General features: G+C 39.3%; 1 protein-coding gene across 5 annotated transcripts in view; it reads right to left on the minus strand.

The window, feature by feature from the left end:
• bcas3 (BCAS3 microtubule associated cell migration factor) overlaps positions 1-21,117 on the minus strand; it is a 391,310-nt gene that overhangs the window by 231,351 nt on the left and 138,842 nt on the right. For 4 of the 5 annotated variants that reach the window (XM_040130737.1, XM_040130736.1, XM_040130741.1 and 1 more), the window contains 2 exons: positions 16,734-16,930; positions 14,749-14,861 (listed from right to left, as the gene is read on the minus strand). In XM_040130737.1, coding sequence (XP_039986671.1) covers positions 14,749-14,861; positions 16,734-16,930 — 310 coding nt within the window. The remainder of the gene's footprint in view (positions 1-14,748; positions 14,862-16,733; positions 16,931-21,117) is intronic. The other variant, XM_040130738.1, reaches the window with a different exon arrangement.

Raw genomic sequence — 21,117 nt, forward strand, 5'->3', positions numbered from 1 at the left:
CAATCCCAGTTTACATTGGGCGAGAGGCAGGGTACACCCTAGACAGGTCACCGGTCTGTCACGGGGCTGACACATAGGCCCTGTTCAGACCTGGCATTAGCATGTGTCTTGGGTGATCCGATCACAAGTGATCAGCTCAAAGTACGTCAGTTGACATGTGGCATTGAAATGCGTCTCCACATGCGTCTAGAGTGACCACTTGGGATCGGATCTTACTTCCCCGCACTATATAGAAAATAAACATGTACTGTATTTCAGTTTGCAAAGACCAAATGCTTTGTAGTTTTTAGTCAGTCTATGACAGACGGTCCATTGTCAATGTGCTTTTGTATGAGAGTGAGAGAGACAGAGAGCGGAGCAAGGAGGGGCTGAACGAATAATGTGCTGGGCACGGGTCTACAGTGAAATAACATTTTAACCATTTGAAATAGAAAAAAAATTGAAAAATCAATACGTAGCGGTCAATGTTGATATTGTAGCGGTCTGCCACAAATAAATCAATGTATGGAAAACACTGTGAAACTGTAATAATACTTTTGGGTCATTATGAAACTGTGGCTGGACGAGGATGTCAGTTAAGTAGGGTTTAGCCATGACAACCTCCGAATGTGGTCTGAGTGATCGGATCTCAAATGTGTCCTCAATGCGTCTTGGGTGCATTCCCACCTGTACTTAGAGCTGTCCACCTGTGATCAGATCACCTGAGATGCATGTTAATGCCAGGTCTGGACAGGGCCATAGAGATAAACAACTATTCATGTTCACATTCACACCAGTGGGCAATTTAGAGTCACCATTTAACCTAACCTACATGTCTTTAGACTGTGGGAGAAAGGTGGAGCGCCTGGAGGAGACCCAAGCAGGCACAGGGAGAGCATGCAAACTCCACACAGAAAGGCCCCGGCCCGCCAGGAGGTTCAAGCAGAACCTTCTTGCTCTGAGGTGACAGTGCTAACCACTGCATCAACGTGCCACCCTACTGATGAATCTTCAAAATAGTTTTGGTATCATTCTAGTCTAAAGCGTCACCTGCATGTGAATACGGTCGGCTAGGTGAGTTCAAACCCTATATATTGTATGAGGTCAGTGTACAGCTGTTCTGTTACTTCCCCTTCATATCTTGAAGTAGTGGCAGGCCTAGCAGACAGAGGGATGGCTGGCCTGGCAGGGTGCCCGCTACAGATTGAGGTCATGGGAATGCAAGGGTGGCACCAACAGCAACCCCTCCTCAACCCTGACACTGGGACAAACCACTGCTCTGTAACACGCAAGTGTGTGTACTTGTGTGTGTATGTGTGAACATGAAACATAACCATGATCCTCTGCTTCAGCAGCTGGTAGACACACACACAAAATCCACATTCATAACCACGTTCCTCTGTCACAATTCAAAATACATAAATCTATATTCCTTTACAATATTATAATTGCTATACATAATTATGAAATCACTAGGAAACAGAAAGACACGATTAAACACACCAACACAGCTTGTCTCACTCACACACTCAGAGACACACAGACAAACACACACACACACACACACACACACACACACACCACAGTCAGTAGGCACTAGGGTGAACGCATGACAGATGCCCGACACATTGGTGTCCGTTCAGTCACTATAAAGAGCAGCTGCTCAGTCTTCATTGCCCTCTGGCACTGCACGCACGCACGCACGCACGCACGCACGCAGTCACATGGATGCACAGGCACACATGCACTTGCTGTATAACACTAATGCTAGAGGACATTCCATCTCTCACAGATTATAAGTGAGCCTACGCAAAAACACACATATATACACATAAAGAGAGATACAGAGAGACAGGGTGACAGAGAGAGACAAAGAGGGAGAGATACCAGTAGCACAAAAACTTGATCAGCACTCAGCTATATCAATCCATGTTACACCCTGATCTCTCTCAGTCACATGCACACTTGCAATAAATCCCCACATGTGGCTAAACCATTCCCGCTCTGTACTCCCCTAAGCCTCACACACACACAGACACACATATGCAAGCTAACACACTTCCTGAAGTCTTAAAAGTAGAAAATGGAAAAACGCAAAGCCTCTCTCCTCTTTTTGACCGTGGTTTCCACTAGTGGTAAAACAATTAGTCAATTAATGTGATTGACAGAATATAACATGCAACAAACACTGATAATTCATAGGCAGGTTTCACTTTTTATTCTGACTTTTTATTGAACGAGCAACTAAACAAAAAAAAAACATTAATCCAAGTTTAGTCAGTAAGGAAAATAATCTGCTCGCAGTACTAGTTAGTGACTCTTCATATAAAGCTCAATAAAACTTTGATGACGGGAAAACCCTCACTTACACTGTCACACCAAATAGATGATGATATGCCAGCCTAGAAAAACACTGAAAGCCTATGTAAACACGCTCGCATAATATAAGCAGAGGTGTCAATTTGTTACCTGCATCTATCAGTAAAGTAAAAATCTAGATTTCTGTCTGACATCAGTTACTAGTGTAGCCGTAAGAATCTTTAGTAACGCAATAATGCACCGGGAGAAGTTTGTGCCCACCTTGGTTTGTCTTTATGTGTCTTTATATGTTAACTGGTGTCTGTATTTCTTGCTGGTTTAGTAGTTTTTATCTGTACAGGTTTATTCTACCAATTCTACACCAAATGCGATACTATACAATATCTTCACAACTGAGTTCTTTCCCAGATTCATTGTTCTAACTATTGTTTCTGAAACAAAAAATTTGTAATACTGATACTCTGCTTTTACTCTGCTTAATGGCTAATCACAGTACTTTTTAAAGTTTTAGCACCTTTCCAAAAACTAGTGTATATTTTTACATTAATAGCAATAATGTGGTGATATATTTTTGCTTTGGTCCACATATTCAAATTTGGAGCTTCATACTTATTTTAATTTGAATGACAGAGTGACTAATAGGACTGACTATCTACACTAATCTCCCGATTCGAGATTCCGGAATCGAAAGTCCAGAATGAATTCATTTTGATTTGATTCTCTATGATTCAATACATCAGATACAGTAAATACCAATGTTGCATAAAGCACATCTCAGAATTTATCCTAGGAACCTAAATTTCTTCTACATTCAACAAGTAAGCAACACTGTTTCTGTGAATATAAAATTTTGCAAAGTGCACATTATAGTCAAAATTGTAAACACATTTCTTGGTTATAAAACTTTGGATCAAGGATCTATTTTCCTTGGCAAATGCAAAGTGACTAAAACATGATACAAATATATATTTTAAGGCCACATATGCAAAAATAAGGAATATTTTAAAAATTAATGTTTTAAAAAAAAATAAATGCCATCCCATACAGCTGCACATGGACTGTCGGTAGCAGATGCTTCAACTAAGTAGAGCTATCAACTTTAATTATTACTGTGAGCACAGACAAGGCAGAAACAGAAAGTCTGCTCACTAATTCATCTGCACTGTTTGTGTTGAAGAGACATCAGCCTGATATTTGCAGACAGCTGTTAGCTAGTGTTAGCTACCCACCAGGGAAATACTACAGAAAGCAGACTTCACACACTGTTCAGTCCATTTCCATGGCTTCACATCTCATAGGCAGAGATAACATCTCTTCAACAAACACAAATGGAGCTCAGATCAAGGTTCCGAGTCTTTAGTTCAAGCTACCCCTTTTGTAGATGAGATCTCTAACTATCTAACTGTCCTGACTCGTGACAGACCCTTAAACTGCAGCAGGTCCGCATAGACTGTAATTAGTCACGTCACAGTTTACAGGTATGTCTTGACTTGATATGGCTAATCATCTACATGACTTTTTAACTTAAAACAACCTTTTAGTGCACATTGTAATAACTGAATTTCCACCAAGTTGACATTTTACACATCATGTGCCCTAATTGAACAACTAACACCATGTAACCACTGCATACAACTAATAATTTGAGCAGATGGACATGTTGATACTGAGAAAAGGTGCAAATGCAAAGATCAGAATTGGGATTTAAGAATCCATATTAGATCATTCAAATAAAAATTGCAATTAATTGGAATATTGTTTTTTTTTTTAATCCAGCCCTATTGACAAAGTGGACCGGTGTGATGTGGTCTAAAAAGTTCTGATAGCTTCTTCAGAAAAGTAAAGTAAACTGTATGTAATGGTTTGGCAAGATAACAGTTAAATTAGGGACCATGCTGCTCATTTGATTCTAATGACTGTAACATGGCTGGTGCAATAAAACACATCTCCTTTCACACGATGTTGGAGCAGACAACTATAACTGACTCCATTTCAGATGTATCGCATCAGGGGTGCCAAGGTGGCTTAGTGGTTAAGACGCTGACCGTGAGCCATAACATCCTCAGTTCGAGTCTGTCCAGGGATCCACCCTTGTTTCCTAGAAATTACATTTGTATATAACTAAACTACAACAGCAAATATGCTTTGTAGGACTCATAATCGCTGGCTGGATTATGTTCAGAGGCAATGTTTTTTTTTTTTTTTTTAAATTAATGAATTAATGGCAGCAAAGTCACCAGGACGTGTTTCAGCTGGAAGGTGTGCTTACAAGGTTCACAACAGAGTCATCAATATCAACACATTTGCAATTTGTGAAATACATAAATGAACCACATATCATCATTACGTTAATAGAAAACACAATCTGGTCACGATAACTCCTACAAAACATATTTGCTGTTGCAGTTTAGTTGTATAGAAACATCATTTTAGGAGAAAGGGTTTGGGGATCACTGTTGCATCTCTCTCTCCCTCATTTCCTGTCATCAGCCGTCTGTAATAAAATCTTAAAATGTAGCCTAAAAATATCTTAGATCTGACGTGTGGTCCACAGGTATATGTTACTGTGACTCCTTGTGAATAGTTCCAAACTGCTGCTAAACAGACTATTAGAATCCCTCTTCTGTGTGTGCAGTGGAGTGTATACTGGGTGGGGGGGGGCTATGTAGTGGTGTAGGTTGCATTGTGTTTAGGTAGCAGTGCTTTACTTTACAACACATTTTCTCCAGAGTATTCCTCGGGGGAATTAAGAAATTCCCTAATATTCCACTTAGGACCAGAGCAATCCCAGTTTTTTGGCTAATAGAGCTACAAAAGTCACTTCTGACTTTCAAACTCTGTTCTTCTCTGACTCCCATAGAGAAATTGATCTCTGTCTGGAATGCAAATCTCAGACCACCTGAAGATATTCCAGGAATTCCAGGGCCAGAAGGCAAACCATAGTTAAATGTGTCACTTGTGTTACTCGTCCTTACTTTGCTTCCTTTTTTATTCACATTTGCCAGTAGATCACTTTTCTCTCCCTTCTTCTTCCTGATGACAGCTCGGTGGTTCCCTTTGCCTGATTGGTGTTGATGACAAAAACAAAAAAGGAGCGAGAATGACTGTAGAGAGATGCTGTTATGTCCTGTCACCAGCCAACAGGTCACCAAACACACCCTGATGCAATAGACAGGATGGGTGGAGGGGCAGAGAGGCAGCAAGGTGACAAAGGTACCTATTGATGAAAATAACATCAGTAGAGGAGGAATGGAAGGGTGGGGAGAGGGGTCACGGGAAATGAGGGTATTTGTCTTTAAGGAAGAGATCGGATGGCCAGGCATCTTTCTGGCCTGCATAATCACTGTTGTCAGTGTGGCCACTATAGCACAAAAATACAAGGGCCCTTTATGAGACAGGGAGGTAATTGTAGGGTATAGGTTACTGTGGTATGTGTGTATTAGAAAAAGAAATAGAGACGGAATACCACAGCACAGGTGCCTAGTCTTTTAAATGGCTGCTCAGGTATGAAGGGGAGGAGAGAAGAGGGAGGGGAATATGGCAGGCTAAGTGTGTGTCTGTGTAAGTTTGTGTGTGATGGGGGGTTCAAACCCTCTATCCTCATCTTGTTATTCAGTCATTTATAGCCTTCTCTTTCTTTCTCTTCCAGCCTCTGTGAGAACAATAGCACAGGGGAAATCCCCTTCTCGCCTTAGGGTGGTGCTGATGATGGTAAAGGGTTGGTGGGTCACTAGAACAAGGGACACTGTGTTGGTGATGCGAACAGGTGCATGCATGCATAAACACATTCACATAAAGAATGGCGGAAACATTCTAGTGTTTGTGCATGTTTTAGTTCATTGACTACCAATCGTGTACTTTTAAATTACACTGTGCATATGACCAATGCATGTTTTGGACTTTTGAAAATTTTTTCTCACACTACTAGTTTTTATACACTATTGAGGACATCTGAAGAGTCATACTTATCTGAATTAGGGCCACTTAAAGTTATTTTCAGTTATTTTATTTTTTTTGTTTATTTTCTGTTGCTTTAATCCTTTAATCATGTAATTGTTTCAGTGCTAATTTGAATTAAAAAAATAAAGACAAACACACACACACACACACACACACACACACACACACACACACACACACACACACACACACACACACACACAAACAAAAAGGCCATCAAAGAAAATGTCAATATTGAAATGTGAGGCGAATGTCAATAAAATCACGTGAATGTTGATCCCCATTCTGCAAATCAAATGTGACGCTACCATTGACGGCTTTCAGACGGTTTCTGGCAGACAAGAATAAATCTGAGATCGGAAAGAAAAGAGTCTGCGGGCTTGCCGCTTTTATTAACAACAGATGGTGCCACCATGGTCACATTACTGTAAAGGAACGTTGCTCCTGCCCAGACAAAGAAAACCGTCCACTAACCCTTTTTCTGTTACCGCGAGACTCCAGACTATGCACCCCAGTGCTTTCTTCATGATCTCCGGGGACTTCAACTGGACAGGACTCTCCCCAATTTCACTCAGTTTGTGGACTACACTACCAGATGTGACAGGACCCCTGACTTGCTGTATGGTAATGTTAAAGAGGCCTGGCGATTCTACCTCGCACGTTACTTTTTACGCGTTTGCATTTGTACATTTTTCTATATACTTAATATCTATTTATTAGTATTACTATATTATAGAAGTTTTTACTTTTTAAGTTATTTACTTCCTCTTTCCTAACTGTGTGTTGTGCAATTGTAACAAAGCAATTTCCCTGCGAGGATTAATAAAGTTTTTCTGATTCTGATATAAATTTGATCCTCTCTTTAATGAATGTTACTGCTTTGTCAACTTCAGCCTGCTACTGTTGCGGCACAGCTCTCCTTTACCATAATCAGACTCTACAGTACAGCATTTCAAGACATATCAACGTGAAAACTAGATTCTGTGAATATGAAAAAAATATATATATTGAGGCACGACCATGCACTGTCTCTTAGTTCACACATAGATGTTTGCAAAGTACATGCAGCCACTAAACTCAGACTTTAAAAAATCTTTAATGTTTTCCTCTCTCTTTTTATTAGCAAAGATTTAATTAGCCGTTGCTCATTTTTAGCCAACAGCAGTTAAAATGACAAATGTCACTGGTGTCAGGTGATATTAGTTGTCGCTAATTAATATTAGACTAATCCGCGAGTAACATGATGACAGGCTAAAAGTAAACTTAAACATTGTCAGGCTTGTGTACAGTCTGCAAGCTGGTTTCTGCACTCGTCAAATTTTTTTGCGAGGGAAGAAGCTCAATTCTGTAACACCACTGTACAACTGCGAGCAGAGAGCTTTTTTGTAGTTCTAACAAATACAGCAAAGTGATACCTCTTTTCCCTATAGGATCACGCCAATATCAGGAGTCAGGAGTCACGTTCTCCCAGCTGAACTTTGATACATATCAGATAATAATTTAAGCTTGAAAACCTGGTACTCTGAACAAAGACCTCCTGTATTTGAATCAAGTAGCTCGTAAGAAATAAGGTGTATCAGAATTAGTACCTGTTATTTCAATGTGTCAGATACATATTTAATCAACAGCTAGGTAAAGGTAAGTATTGGATCAGACTTGGTATCACCAGAGACCCAATATTAAAGGACTTGCATTGGGATTGAAGCAAAAAATAAATAAATAAACTGAACTGAACATACAGTATTTAGGAGATTTTGGAGCATCGTGTGAGACATTGTTCTCCACGACCATAATCAAAACACCCAATGTGTTATGCACAAATGTTAGTCCCCCCAGTAAAGTTCTAGAGACATAGTGACTCTACTTTATGACAACGGGGCACTGAAGCAGTTCTGAAGGGTCGTTGTGGAACAACACCACTAAGACATTTGATTTTTATTTGAAACCGACAACCCCAGCACATGCAGATGCTCGCATATACACACTGACAGGGGAGGTAACTGAGCTGTGATAATGTGAGGTGGATGTGGCTAATGGCTGAGAGCTGCTGATCCCGCACTGATTAACTCCCTGCTTTACAGGATGCTGTTTATAGACTGACACACTAGACTGAAATCACAAGGGCAAATATACGGTACACAAACATGTCTGTATGCTTACAAGTCAAGCAGAGAAAAACACTCACATCAGGGTTTAACTAATACTCATTTTAGGTGGCTGAACTCGCACTTTTTGATTGAAGCTTCTGAAATGTAAGTTTTGAGATAAACACACACCTGTCAAAAACTCACTGTTTTCCTGAGAATTTTAGATGCTTATATTTACCTGAGATGTTGACCAGCTCATTGGTCTAACCCCAACACACAAACTCACACAAACACCAGTGCTAAAGTCCAGTAGCTCTACAAAGTGTCTTCAGTGTGTTGTGATAAGCCAGCTCCCTTTCGTCCTGCCTGCTCTGCTCTGCCGCCAGCTAACACTATCACTGATTCACCGCCACAGATAAATCACACATGCATACAGATGGAGACAAACATCCAGGCAAAGATGTGGCAACAAAAACAGGGACATACGTACACACATGCTGAAGATGACAACAACAAACTGGCTGACACTACAGAGGTTGTTGTTTCCTGTTTTGGAGCAGGGTGGCTTTCTTTGCAGAGTCAAAACACAACTACAGTAGTGTGGAGGGGGACTGGAAGATTTATCAGTGTGCACACATACACACAGGTAAGATTAAATACTCTTTCTTTCAGTCTTGCTGTGTTATCTCTGTTTCAGGTCTGTCTCCTTTTCATTCTTTCTTGATATGACCTCCTGGGCCACGAAATACCACTGTGTAGTCTAGCTGGGATTGAAACCGCCTCTACACACATACACACCCCAGAAAGGCGGGTAGGGGGTATTGATAACAGCTTCATATTGATCCTGTATATTGTAGATGGTGAAAAGTGAGACAGTAGCATTGGTATCAGGCAACTCATAGAGACAATTGTGCTGAGTCAAGAAAAGCAAGAGTGTAAGCACTGTACAACATATAGTGTGTCTTTTCGTGTGTGTGTGTGTGTGTGTGTGTGTGTGTGTGTGTGTGTGTGTGTGTGTGTGTGTGTGTGCATGTGTGTGTGCGTGTGTGCGTGTGTGTCATGGAGACGGCGTCCCATCACCTCAGGGAAGGCAGAGATAAGAAGAGTGTATGGGCCGAGATAAGATGGAAGCAGACACTGGGGAGACTGACTGACTGTAAGTGAGTCACTGTAGGGAGAACTGCAGCTTTATGGCCTCACTGGGCCTGAGGAGTCAGAAGGAAACACTTTTATTCTTATAGAAAACATGAGTCAGCCAAAGGCTTTTGTGTCACACTTTGTGCACTGTACATGTAGATACCAGTACACGAACAGTACTTCTTTTTAGTACTTCTTTTTAGTGATGAAGGTGAAACACATTTCACTTGTTTCTTAGACACAAATTAACATGAATTAGCCGTATGTGGTTCTGAAGCCTTTCACCTGCGAAAACATTATTTTCATTGCATAGTTTTGTGAGTGACAGATTTTTACAAATAACATTATCTGTGAAACAGCATTTCAAATGTAATGAAGTACCATAGAGGCACATCTGTCTGTAAACATGTTTGAAGTATGTGAAAAATGTATTGTTAACTCCGCCAAGGAGGTTATGTTTTTCCATCGTGTGTGTTTGTTGGTTATTTGTCAGCAGGATAACACAAAAAGTACTAAACCGATATGCACCAAACTTGGTGGAGGGATGGGGCATCGACCAGGGAAGTACCCATTACATTTTTGTACGGATCCGGTTAAAGGGGTAGATCCACGAATTTTTATTTTTTTTTATCACTTTCCTTAACATTGTGAGATAGAGCATTTTTCGTCATTTTCTTCAGTTTCTCAGGAAATTATGTATGGGCCTTGATGTAAACCATCAGACATATTTATAGTGTTTAGATCTATGAGTTTTTACAATCTGGTGCAGATCCATATAATAATCCGGATCTGGTCCGCATTACACAGGGAGTTGTATTCACTATGTTTTATGACAAATAAATCATTTATGTTATCAGACTACATCCTTTTTACTTTAATTTTCAATTATAAGAGCTAAACGGACATGTAGGATTGTTTGGCCTTGCCATCTTTTTTATTTAGCATGTTCACTTTCACAAGTGAAACATAATTCACGTGATTATTTAACATTCAGACACATGGTTTATTATGCGTGAAACAGCACTTCACATGTGAGAAATTCACATTGGCACACGTGGTTTGTGGACTTTACACATGTGATGAAAACTCACATGATAAAAGCACATATGGTTTTCAGATATTTCTCCCACAGACTACAATATTTCAAATGTGAGAGTATGCATTTCATGTGTGCTTTTTTTGTAAGGGAAGACTAAAATGTACTATCAGACATATATTTGGTGTGGGTGACAAACAGTCAGAGCCAAAATAAGTGGTAATTGCTAAAAGTCAGATATGGTCAGTTTTCACCCCTAATATTATGGATATGATGCAAGATTACATATTGTAAAATCAATCAAAGCTACACTGGTTTGCGCCTAAAACTAAGGCTGGGAAGAATATCTTAAATTAATATTAATTAATGCCCCCCTCGCAATATCTCTATACAGTATTGTCCTGATATATATATCATATATGTATGAGAGATTAAGAATACAAACATGTATGCTTAATGCAATGAACACCTTTAAAATGTCATGTATTACATAAAAACTCTGATGACATGACAGGATCACATCATATCATATCATATCATGACTCCGCTTCTAGTTGATATATGATAATATTTAATTCTCGCACACCCCTATGTGACACTATATACATACAATATAAAAGAGGAATCATTACACATGGAATTTACTGACATAAATATGAAAAAAATTGAAGATACAAAATATTGGCAAAAAAATCTGTCTGCTGGCTTCCAGCCCAAAAATGTTGTCGCTATTAACCTTGAAAATCTACTATCAGTTAAAACTGAAGAGCTACATCATGCTCAGAAATGTATCAACCTCAATTCCACACCTTAGTGTCCGTTATCAGCTTTCCCCATATTCTTCTTAGCACAACTGGAAACGCATACAAATACTTTCACATCTTACTGTGAGACGGATCAGATTTAAAGATGTGTTAATTGCCTGCACCTTTGATCCGAAAAAATTTGCTATCAGCCTTTAAAACTCATATTGGTAAGTTCTGCCACACACAGCCTTGTTCTTCATAGGATGAGACAAAGGTGATGTGTGTGATAAGAGGCGGCGCCATGGCAGTGGCAGGACACAACACTGAACACTCCTTATGCACACACATACACACAGAAAAACACACAAACACACAAACACACACACACAGATAAGCATCACCTCCATCCCTCGGCCTGGCTCTGTCGTCCTGTCTCTCTCTGCTCTGAACCAGTGAAAAAAACTGAAAAACACACTGGCTAGAGACAGAAGAACCGCAGATATGATACTTGGCAAACAGAGGAAGACAGATGGAGGTGCAGGAAAAAGAAAGGGAAGGGTCAAAGGCTTAGACACAGTGGGTGCTGTAGTTTAACAGGTGAAGGCGAAAGCGAACAGGTTTTATCCCACTGGTCAAAACACAACTGTTCTATTTCTTTACAATTCAGCAGAGCCTTTCCAATGAAACAGCTTCTGCAAGGCCCCATTCATTCTCACATTACCAGGGTACAACCAGCAAGACTTTTGGAGCCCAAACAAGGCTGCAAATATGTTTTCAAATGAAGCTGGTAAGATCCACAAATTTCACAATTTACCAAAATTTGTTAAAGAATATTGAAACTGAATGTGTTCCAAAGATTTCTTCAAAGAGAATGCATTCATTTCAGAATGCATACATGCATGTTTGGAAATGTCTATACTGCAAGGTATTCAATTTACATGCTACCAGGTATGTTTAACATTACACGAATAAGGAAAAAAGGAATGAAAACCAGTGTTTCCCACCGTGTTTTTCTTTTTGTGATGATATTTATGGAGTCTGGAAAGTGTCAGAAATTGCAAACATTAAACTATTACCAATTCCTAAAAGGTATTCTTAAAATATTATTTCATTTACTTGCTGTACATTTCTGCCAGTTGCATCCCATCTTGTACTTCATTTGCCTCCTGTTTTAACATTTACAGTTTAAAATAAATTTTCTGATTTCACTATAAAATGTAATCATTTATGTATCATTAATGTAATCAGTTAAAGATTAATTGCAGGCATGTATAAAATTTTAATTTTTAATTTAGGATTATTAATGCATCATAAAGGCACATTTAAAATAATACATTTTAATAGCATTCATTGTCCATGCATAATCCAGACTCCAAATTAAAATTAGGAAAACAAAACTCGCATGGAGAAAAAGAAAAAAAATTTACTGGATTTGAACAAAATGTTGAACCATATGCACTGCATCAATTCTGTATAAATATATAAATACGTGGATGAATGACAGAAATGTGTCCAGTTGAAAAGAAAACGTGGTAATTAAATAAAGGTCAAATCATATCTACATTTATCTGTGTATACCTGTGTATGTGGGTATGTATTCTAGAAGAAAAAGACACTATCAGACATGTAAAACTAGTTGTGGCACACCTTTTTGTGACACGAGTTGTAAATATTTCTTGACACCTGAGTGAAGAGTTTCAAGTGTCTATCTGTTACTGTGAGGGCAGATCAGATGAGTGACGTCTGTCACAAGACACAACAGATAATGCCACAGACGCCACAGTCACTCCTCTATCTCTTTTATCAAACAAAAGACAACAGGATATAATGTCACGCAATAAGTGATGATTCCCTCACTTGCATCAGTCATACTATGCATACACACACATTCACCCATGTAACAGCATTACAATTTGAGAGTAAAAGACATATTTAAAGGGGAAATCCACTCATCTGTGTCTGATTGGATTAGCCTAACATCATAACCATATTAAAGGTCACATACTGTTCAAAATCAGTTGAAACCAAATCAATCCTGTCTAACGTAGGATAGACTTTTTTAGGCCTATTCAAACAACCGCTGTATATTTTGTTACACAATAAGGTACAGTGCACATAACAGTAGGAATGAAAACAAAGGGGATGCAACATAACATCCACACTGCTGCATGGTGGGACATAGCAAAGGTGCTGAATGGCTAGTGTAAATGAGTGACTACTTATAATCCACTTGTATGGGATTGTGCTGGTGTTAGACAATAACAAAGAAAATCTCTTTACCATTAAAATCATTTCCATTTCACTACAGCACTACAGTTACAAAGTACGTATGTGGTAATAGTAGTTAGATTAGTTACTAATATGCACAGTATAGGAATATCTAAATCATATTTAAAGATTTTTGTTTTCCTACATAAATGCTATTTCTCTGTGTAGCTACTTTCTAAATGAAATGTACTATTAAGAACATTTCACAAGAAAGTGACAAATTTGAGGATGTTTTGTAGATTTTAAATGAAATTAAATTGTAATTTTAAATTATTTAAAAAACAAGTGAGATAAGCCATGTGCAAATGAGCACACCAAATATTTTGAGATTTCCCACTTGTTCAATGTCATTGAACAAGGGGAAATGTGGGAAATGTCAATGTCAATGTCAAGTTTCTCAATAATCTCTCAACAAGGAAAATATTTGCAGGTACCTCAATCAGTTTGTCATTTTGTATGATATTTGATGCAAATTTTCCAGTTTAACAAAGTCTTGGCTCCTTGTTGTTAAAATGTACCTCTTTGGCTTTGGAACTGGTTCAACATTTTCTTCTAAGGTAAAGCACAGTGTACTGTATGCTCAAATGGCAGATTAGAGTCTGCTGCTAGCCTACTGTCACTTATTCCAAAAAGAAACAATTGTATAGAGCGTCACAGCGGAAGATCCAATGTGGTCATCATATGAATGAATAAATGACTTAGGTTATAGTATTTAAAAAAGGTGAGAAGGTACAACTATAATAATTATTGTATACTGTATTGTAACCCTGAGTCTTCAATTATCAGTTACTGTGGCTGAGAGAGGTCAAGACAGGAAGTGAAAATGTTACATAGCTACCTACTTCTAAAGTCTATGATTTGACAAAAATCTTAATGTTATTTTTCTGGTATTGGAACATTTATTTCAACTCTTCATACTGTTGAGTGTGAATGAAGGTTTGCCGAACATGGCTCAAACATTGACTGCATAGACAGGGCCACAACCGATTCTGAGAGTATCAACTGATATGAATGATTTGACACACCGCAATAAAATACCACCCAATTTACCTGACAACTTTAGACAATGAGAGATTTCAGTGAAGTAACATAGAGGGAGCAGAATGAACTACATCAGAATAAAACAGGTAGGAGAATGATGAAATAAAAGACCTGTATTACAGAGCAGAAGAGGGGGTATTCAAATAGAGTAGAGTAAACAATTGAAGTTTCCTACCTGATCCTGTGTCCATGATATTGGACTGTCCTTGACGATCAGCCACCAGCCCTGTTGAGCCGGGCATGCTGACTGGCTCTGAACGTACTGGCTGGATCCTGCACACATACAGTCTATGTACATTATTACAACACAAAAATAGTACAAAAAAATAGACAAGTATCATCTTAGGGCCTCACATGCCTGTTTGACTGGATTTGATCCCAGGAACCAAGATTTAGGTTATTGTTTTAGTGATTAAGTGTAAGGCACTAGAGTGATAATTTTGGCAAAATCTATTATTATCAGAATAGTATAATAACAATAATTTCCGGCAAATTAGAGCAACCAACTCCTAATCTGTTAAAAATATACAATTATACACATAGTTAGAGCCATACGTAATTGGACAGTGACACAATTTTTGTAATTTTACCTCTGTACATCGCCACAGAGGATTTGAAACAAAGTCATCAAGATGTGATTAAAGTGTACACTATCAGCTTTAATTCAAGGGGTTTAACAAAAATGTTGCATTAACCGTTTAGGAATTAGAGCCATTTTTATACATAGTCCTTCATTTTCAGAGGCTCAAAAGTAATTGGATAAACCAACATACTTATAAATATAAAGAGTATTTTTATTGCTTCCATGAAATTCTTTTGCAGTCAATGTCTATCTAAAGTTTGGAAAACTTGGACATCATCAAATGCTGAATTCCACCCTTGAGATACAGGCCTTTTCTGCAGCCGCCTTCAGTTGTCGCTTGTTTGTGGGTCTTTCAGTTTTGTCTTAGGTAAGTGAAAAACATGCTCAATTGGATTGAGGTCCGGTGACTGATTTGGCTATTGAAGAATATTCCATTGCTTTGCCTTGAGAAGCTCTTGGGTTGCTTTCACTTGTATGTTTTGGGTCATTATCCATCTGTACAGTGTAGGACTGTCCTATCAGTTTTGCAGCATTTGGTTGAATCTGAGCAGATAGTATAGCCCTACACACTTCAGAATTCATCCTGCTACTTCTATCAGCAGTCACATCATCAATAAATACCAGTGATCCAGTTCCACTGGCAGCCAAACATGTCCACACCATAACACTGCCTCCACCATGTTTGACAGAGGATGTGATATGTTTTGGATCATGGGCTATTCCTTTCCTTCTCTATACTCTTCTCTTCCAATCATTCTGGTACAAGTTAATCTTGGTTTCATGTGTCCAGAGAATCTTGTTCCAGAACTGGGCAGGCTTTTTTAGATTTTTTCTGGCAAAGTCTAATCTTTCCCTTCTGTTCTTGAGTGTTACCAGTGGTTTGCACCTTGTGGTAAACAGTCTGTATTTACATACATGAAGGCGTCTCTTTATAATAGACTATGACAATGATACACCTACCTCCTCCAGAGTGTTCTTGACCTGGCTAGATGTTGTGAAGGGGTTTTCTTCACTGAGGAAAGAGTTCTGCAGTCATCCACTTTAGTTGTCTTCTGTGGTCTTCCAGGCCTTTTGGTGTTGCTGACCTCACCAGTGCATTCCTTCTTTTTAAGAATGTACCAAACTGTTTTGGCCACTGCTAAAGTTTCTGACATCTGTCTGATAGGTTTGTTTTGTTTTTTCAGCCTAATGACGTTTTCTTTGATTTGTATCAACACCTCTTTGGACCACATATTGAGAGTTCCCATGCATAGCTACCAAAGCCAAATTCGACACTTGGAATCAACTCCAGACCTCTTATTTGCTTAATTTGTCATGAAATAAGGAGGGAGCAAGCCCCACCTGGCCATGACACTGATCAACTGTCAACTGCCCAATTACTTTTGAGTCTCTTAAAATGAGGGGCTATGTATAAAAATGGCTGTAATTCATAAATGGTTAATGCCATAGTTTTGTAAACCCCTTGAATTAATGATTTACAGTGCTAACCTAGAGTGTATTTCTACATCAGTATCTAGCCAAATGCAACTGAGCCTCAACACTCCTGGGTGCATTATTTTTTGATAGTTTCAAAGTACCTGAGGCTGTGTAAGTCCAGGTCGTCTGTGTCAAAATCCAAGAGGGGTTGTGGGACATCAGTGGGGCCCTGGGACTGAAGCACTGAGGATGAAGAGGAGATGACTGTGGTCTGGCCTGAAGGGTGAATGGTCTTAAACTGAAACTGGGGGCCCATCCACAGCCGCCGGTGGGGCCCTGTATGGGTCACAATCTCTACCTGAGAATACAAAGGTATAGGTTTTGAGGAAAGTATACGACTTATGAAACACAACTGGCCAACATTTTCAATAAACTCTTGGTTCTTGTGATTTTTTGGCCAAACAAGATTATAGGCAGAGAATATCGGCAGGCTAAAATAAACCAAACTAAGAATTTACAGCCAAGCTGTGAGGCTGTACTTAGGCACAAGGGGCTAAATGCTAATATCAGCATGATAACACACTCACAATGACAATGTTAACATGTTGATGTTTAGTAGGTAAAGTTTACCTTGTTAGTGGTCTAATTTAGCATGTCAGCATGCTAACATTTGCTAATGAGCAATAGACGAAGTACAGCACAGGCTGATGGGAGAGCCATTAGACTGATTTATAACCGAATACCTTCAAATTTCTAGACCAATTAAAATTTGTAAATTATAAAGAAATTTTTACCAGATGGCAGTGCTAGATGAAAAGTTAAGTGATCACAAAAGTTATTAGAATTCATTCTGAGGGGAGCATGAATGTAATGTATGAACCGAATCTGATGGCAATCCATTCAAAAACAGTTGAGGCATGTCAGTCAAAACTACAAATCTCAATCTTATCCTGGCCTTGGAGGAAAAGTCAAGGGATCAACAAAGTCATTAGAATCCATTGTCTGACAGCCATCAATAGCTGTACCATAGTTGATGGTAATGCATCCAATAGCTCTTTACACACTACAAAACTAAAAATGTCAGCCTCATAGTGACACAGGAGGAAAAGTCAGGGGATTGCCAAAGTTATTAGGATTAATTTTCTGGAGACTGTGAATGTCCATTTAAAAAAAAAAAAAAAAAGAAAAAAACACTTTTATCACTCTTTAAAAATGCTGAAGTTCCTCTACTAATTCACCAGCATTTGGTTAAGGACAAAAAATTATGGCAGCTACCAGAGGAATGTGACATTTTGGTTTGGTGTTAATCTGTGTGTCAATACTCAAACACCACATGCAATACTCAGATAAACTTGGTTACATGACATCCAACTAAAAGCTCGCTCTGCTCCTGCACCACTCATAGTCTGACGATGATGTCAGATCTCGTCAAGGTCTTCTGCGGTTTGGAGTGCTGGCGGCATGATAAAAAGCCTTCCCATAGGATTAATAGAAGTGTGACACTAGCAACAGAATGGCAGCGAGGATGAGATGAGGCCTACTGAGAAAATAAGATGGTATTCTGGTATGGCAGGTGGTCCATGGGCGCTTGAGCTGACTGGCACTAATGTTGGCTGAAAGTAGGATAGGAGAGGGCTACGGAGTGGGTGACTCATTAACATCAGACTATTACTGTCTCCTCTGTTCTCCATCCCCTCTTTGCCTTGAATTTACCAACTAACCATCTCCTGGCTCCTACTTTTCACTGCTCTCCCACGCTAACTCTGACTTTTCAACTCCCTGCAGCACTTAACGCATCTCTTGATGTCCCACTGTTCAAATTTCATTATCTTTACTCTGTACACATTTGTCTCTCACCTCAGTCTAGCTCTCAGCTCACAGTCTCGCTCCGTTCTGGCTGCCAGGTGCCAACATCTCAGACAAAAGTGAGAGCTCACACTCTCCTAATTCTTCTCTGTGTCTGTTTATACACACATATATGCATATACTGTAGATGTTTAGATATACAGTGGCTTCAGAAAGTATTCAGGCCCCTTCACTTTTTGCAAACTTTATTGCATTGTACATTTAATTTAAAATGGAATAGAGTGCCACGTTTGCCCATTAATTTACACTGAATCACCCATAATGACAAAGCGAAAACATGTTTTCAGAATTTTTTGCAAATTTATTCAAAATAAAAAACTGAATCTCACTTTTAGAGAAGCATTCAGACCCTTTGTTGTGGAACTCCAAATTGTGGTCCGGTACATCTTGTTAGCCCTTTAAATGTGTCTAGAACCTGACTGGAGTCCACCTGTTGCAAACTCAATTGATTGGACATAGTTTATAAAGGCACACATCTGTGTATATAAAGTCCCACAATTCACACTGCACATCAGGACAAAAACTAAGGCATGAAATCCAAGGAACTCTCTGTAGACCTCCATGATAAAATTGTGGCAAGGCATATCAAGGCAAAGGTATAAAACCATCTCTAAAGCTTGAAGTGCACAGTGACCTCAATAATTGTGAAATGGAAGAAGTTTGGAACCACCAGGACTCTTCTTAGAGTTGGCCATTGGGCTAAATCAGAGCAACTGGGCAAAAAGGGCTTTGGTCAGGGATATGACCAAGAACTCAACATACACTCTAACAGAGCATAAAAAGGTCTCTTCAGAGATGGGAGAACCTGGTGGAAGTGCGACCATCTCAGCAGCACTAATACCATCCCTACAGTGAAGCATGGTGGTGGCAGCATTATCCTATGGAAGTGCTTCTCAGTGGCAGGGACAGGGAGACTGGTTAGAATTGAGGGAAGGATCAGTGCAGCCAAATACAGAGTGGTCATTGAAGAAAACCTGTTGCAGAGTGCACACGACCTGAGAATGGGGCAACAGTTCACCTTTCAGCATGACAATGACTTGAAGCATACAGCCAACAGAACACAGGAGTGACTTCAGGGCAAGTCTCTCACTGTTCAAGTGGCCCAGCCAAAGCCCAGACTTAAACCCCACTGAACATCTGAGGAGAGATCTCGAGGTGGCAATTCAGAGACAATTCCCATCCAATGTGTAAAATCTTGAGAGGATCTGTGAAGAAAAATGGGATAAACTGCCGAAATCCAGGTGCGCAAAGCTTTTATAGCCTTACCCAAGAAGACTTGAAGCTGTAACTGCCGCCAAAGTGGCTTCTACAAATTATTGGTTTAAGGGTCTGAATACTTTCGCAAATGAAACATTTCAGTTTTGATTTTTATTAAATTTGCAAAAATTTTTAAAAATATGTTTCACTTGGTCATTATGGTTTACTGAATGTTGATTAATGGGAAAAATATGCAATTTTATCCATTTACAATTAAATCTACAACACAATAAAGTCTGAAAAAAGGGATGAGGACTCAATACTTTCTCAAGCCTCTGTTTGTGGTTTGTCACAGCTGTGCAAATTAGGCTTCAGAAGGAGGGAGGAAGATTGTCACTTTGTGAGTGTGTGTGTGTGTGTGTGTGTGTGTGTGTGTGTGTGTGTGTGTGTGTGTGTGTGTGTGTGTGTGTGTGTGCGTGCGTGCGTGTGTGTGTGCGTGCGTGTGTGTGTGTGTTTTGCCAGTTAACACCATCAATGTCACGCCCAGCCGCAGAGCTGAACAGCTGCCATGGCGCTCTCTGCTGCGGGATGGAAGGTCCAGATGTTACAGTCCAGTGTCAACCCCTGATTCCCCTCCCACTCCCATCTCATCTGACATGTTGCCTCAGATTTGCTCTTACAGTCTAGATTATGTTACCCTCTCTGCACTGGTTACTGATGTTGCCTGTGCAAACCGCTGGGCAAAACATTTGTTGCCTAAAAAACATCCCATTGGTCAACACCAAGGCAGTGGTAAGCACATTTCCCACTGTAAGGATGCAGTTCTTCTTTGGGACAATGTGTTGTTATACTGATGTACAACTGCAGCACAATCACACCTCTGCACTCCTGGCCAATCACCGTGTGAAGTGGGTGTCATTGTCTGTTTCAGAAAGTTAAAAAAACTGTTGGACTCAGTCCTCCTCAGATTCTGCCGTTTGAAAGTCAGTTTCAGATGCTGTTAGATGATCAGAAAAGCATTTACAAAGTATGTACTAAGGCTGTCGGGATATGTATTAAAACTAATATTTCAGATTCACATTTACGAGCTGTTGTTGATGCATTGTTAACCGGTTGTCTTGTCATCCTGAGACTCAGAACACATCATAACTGGCTACAATAAACATGAGTTTTTATTTCTGTTATACAGAACAATTACCAATATTTCTGTTAGCATAGCCAATATCAGTTTAAAACCATTAAGTTTAGGTGGCATCTTTGGCAGTCACAGAACCTATTCGGGAAAATGTGTATAAAAATATACTTTATCATTTGTTTTTTTTTGTTCTCATATCTTATTTGTAACCGGAATTATTTGTCATGCTGTTTCAAACACCTCTGCATTCCCAACTTGCTTCTGTCTGTTCTCCTTCACTGTGTCCAATACTTACTAACTTGTAAAACGAAGTGCAGCAGTACATTGACAATGAACAAACAATAATC

This window comes from Xiphias gladius, chromosome 7, assembly GCF_016859285.1.
Source record: "Xiphias gladius isolate SHS-SW01 ecotype Sanya breed wild chromosome 7, ASM1685928v1, whole genome shotgun sequence".
Classification (NCBI taxonomy): domain Eukaryota; kingdom Metazoa; phylum Chordata; class Actinopteri; order Istiophoriformes; family Xiphiidae; genus Xiphias; species Xiphias gladius.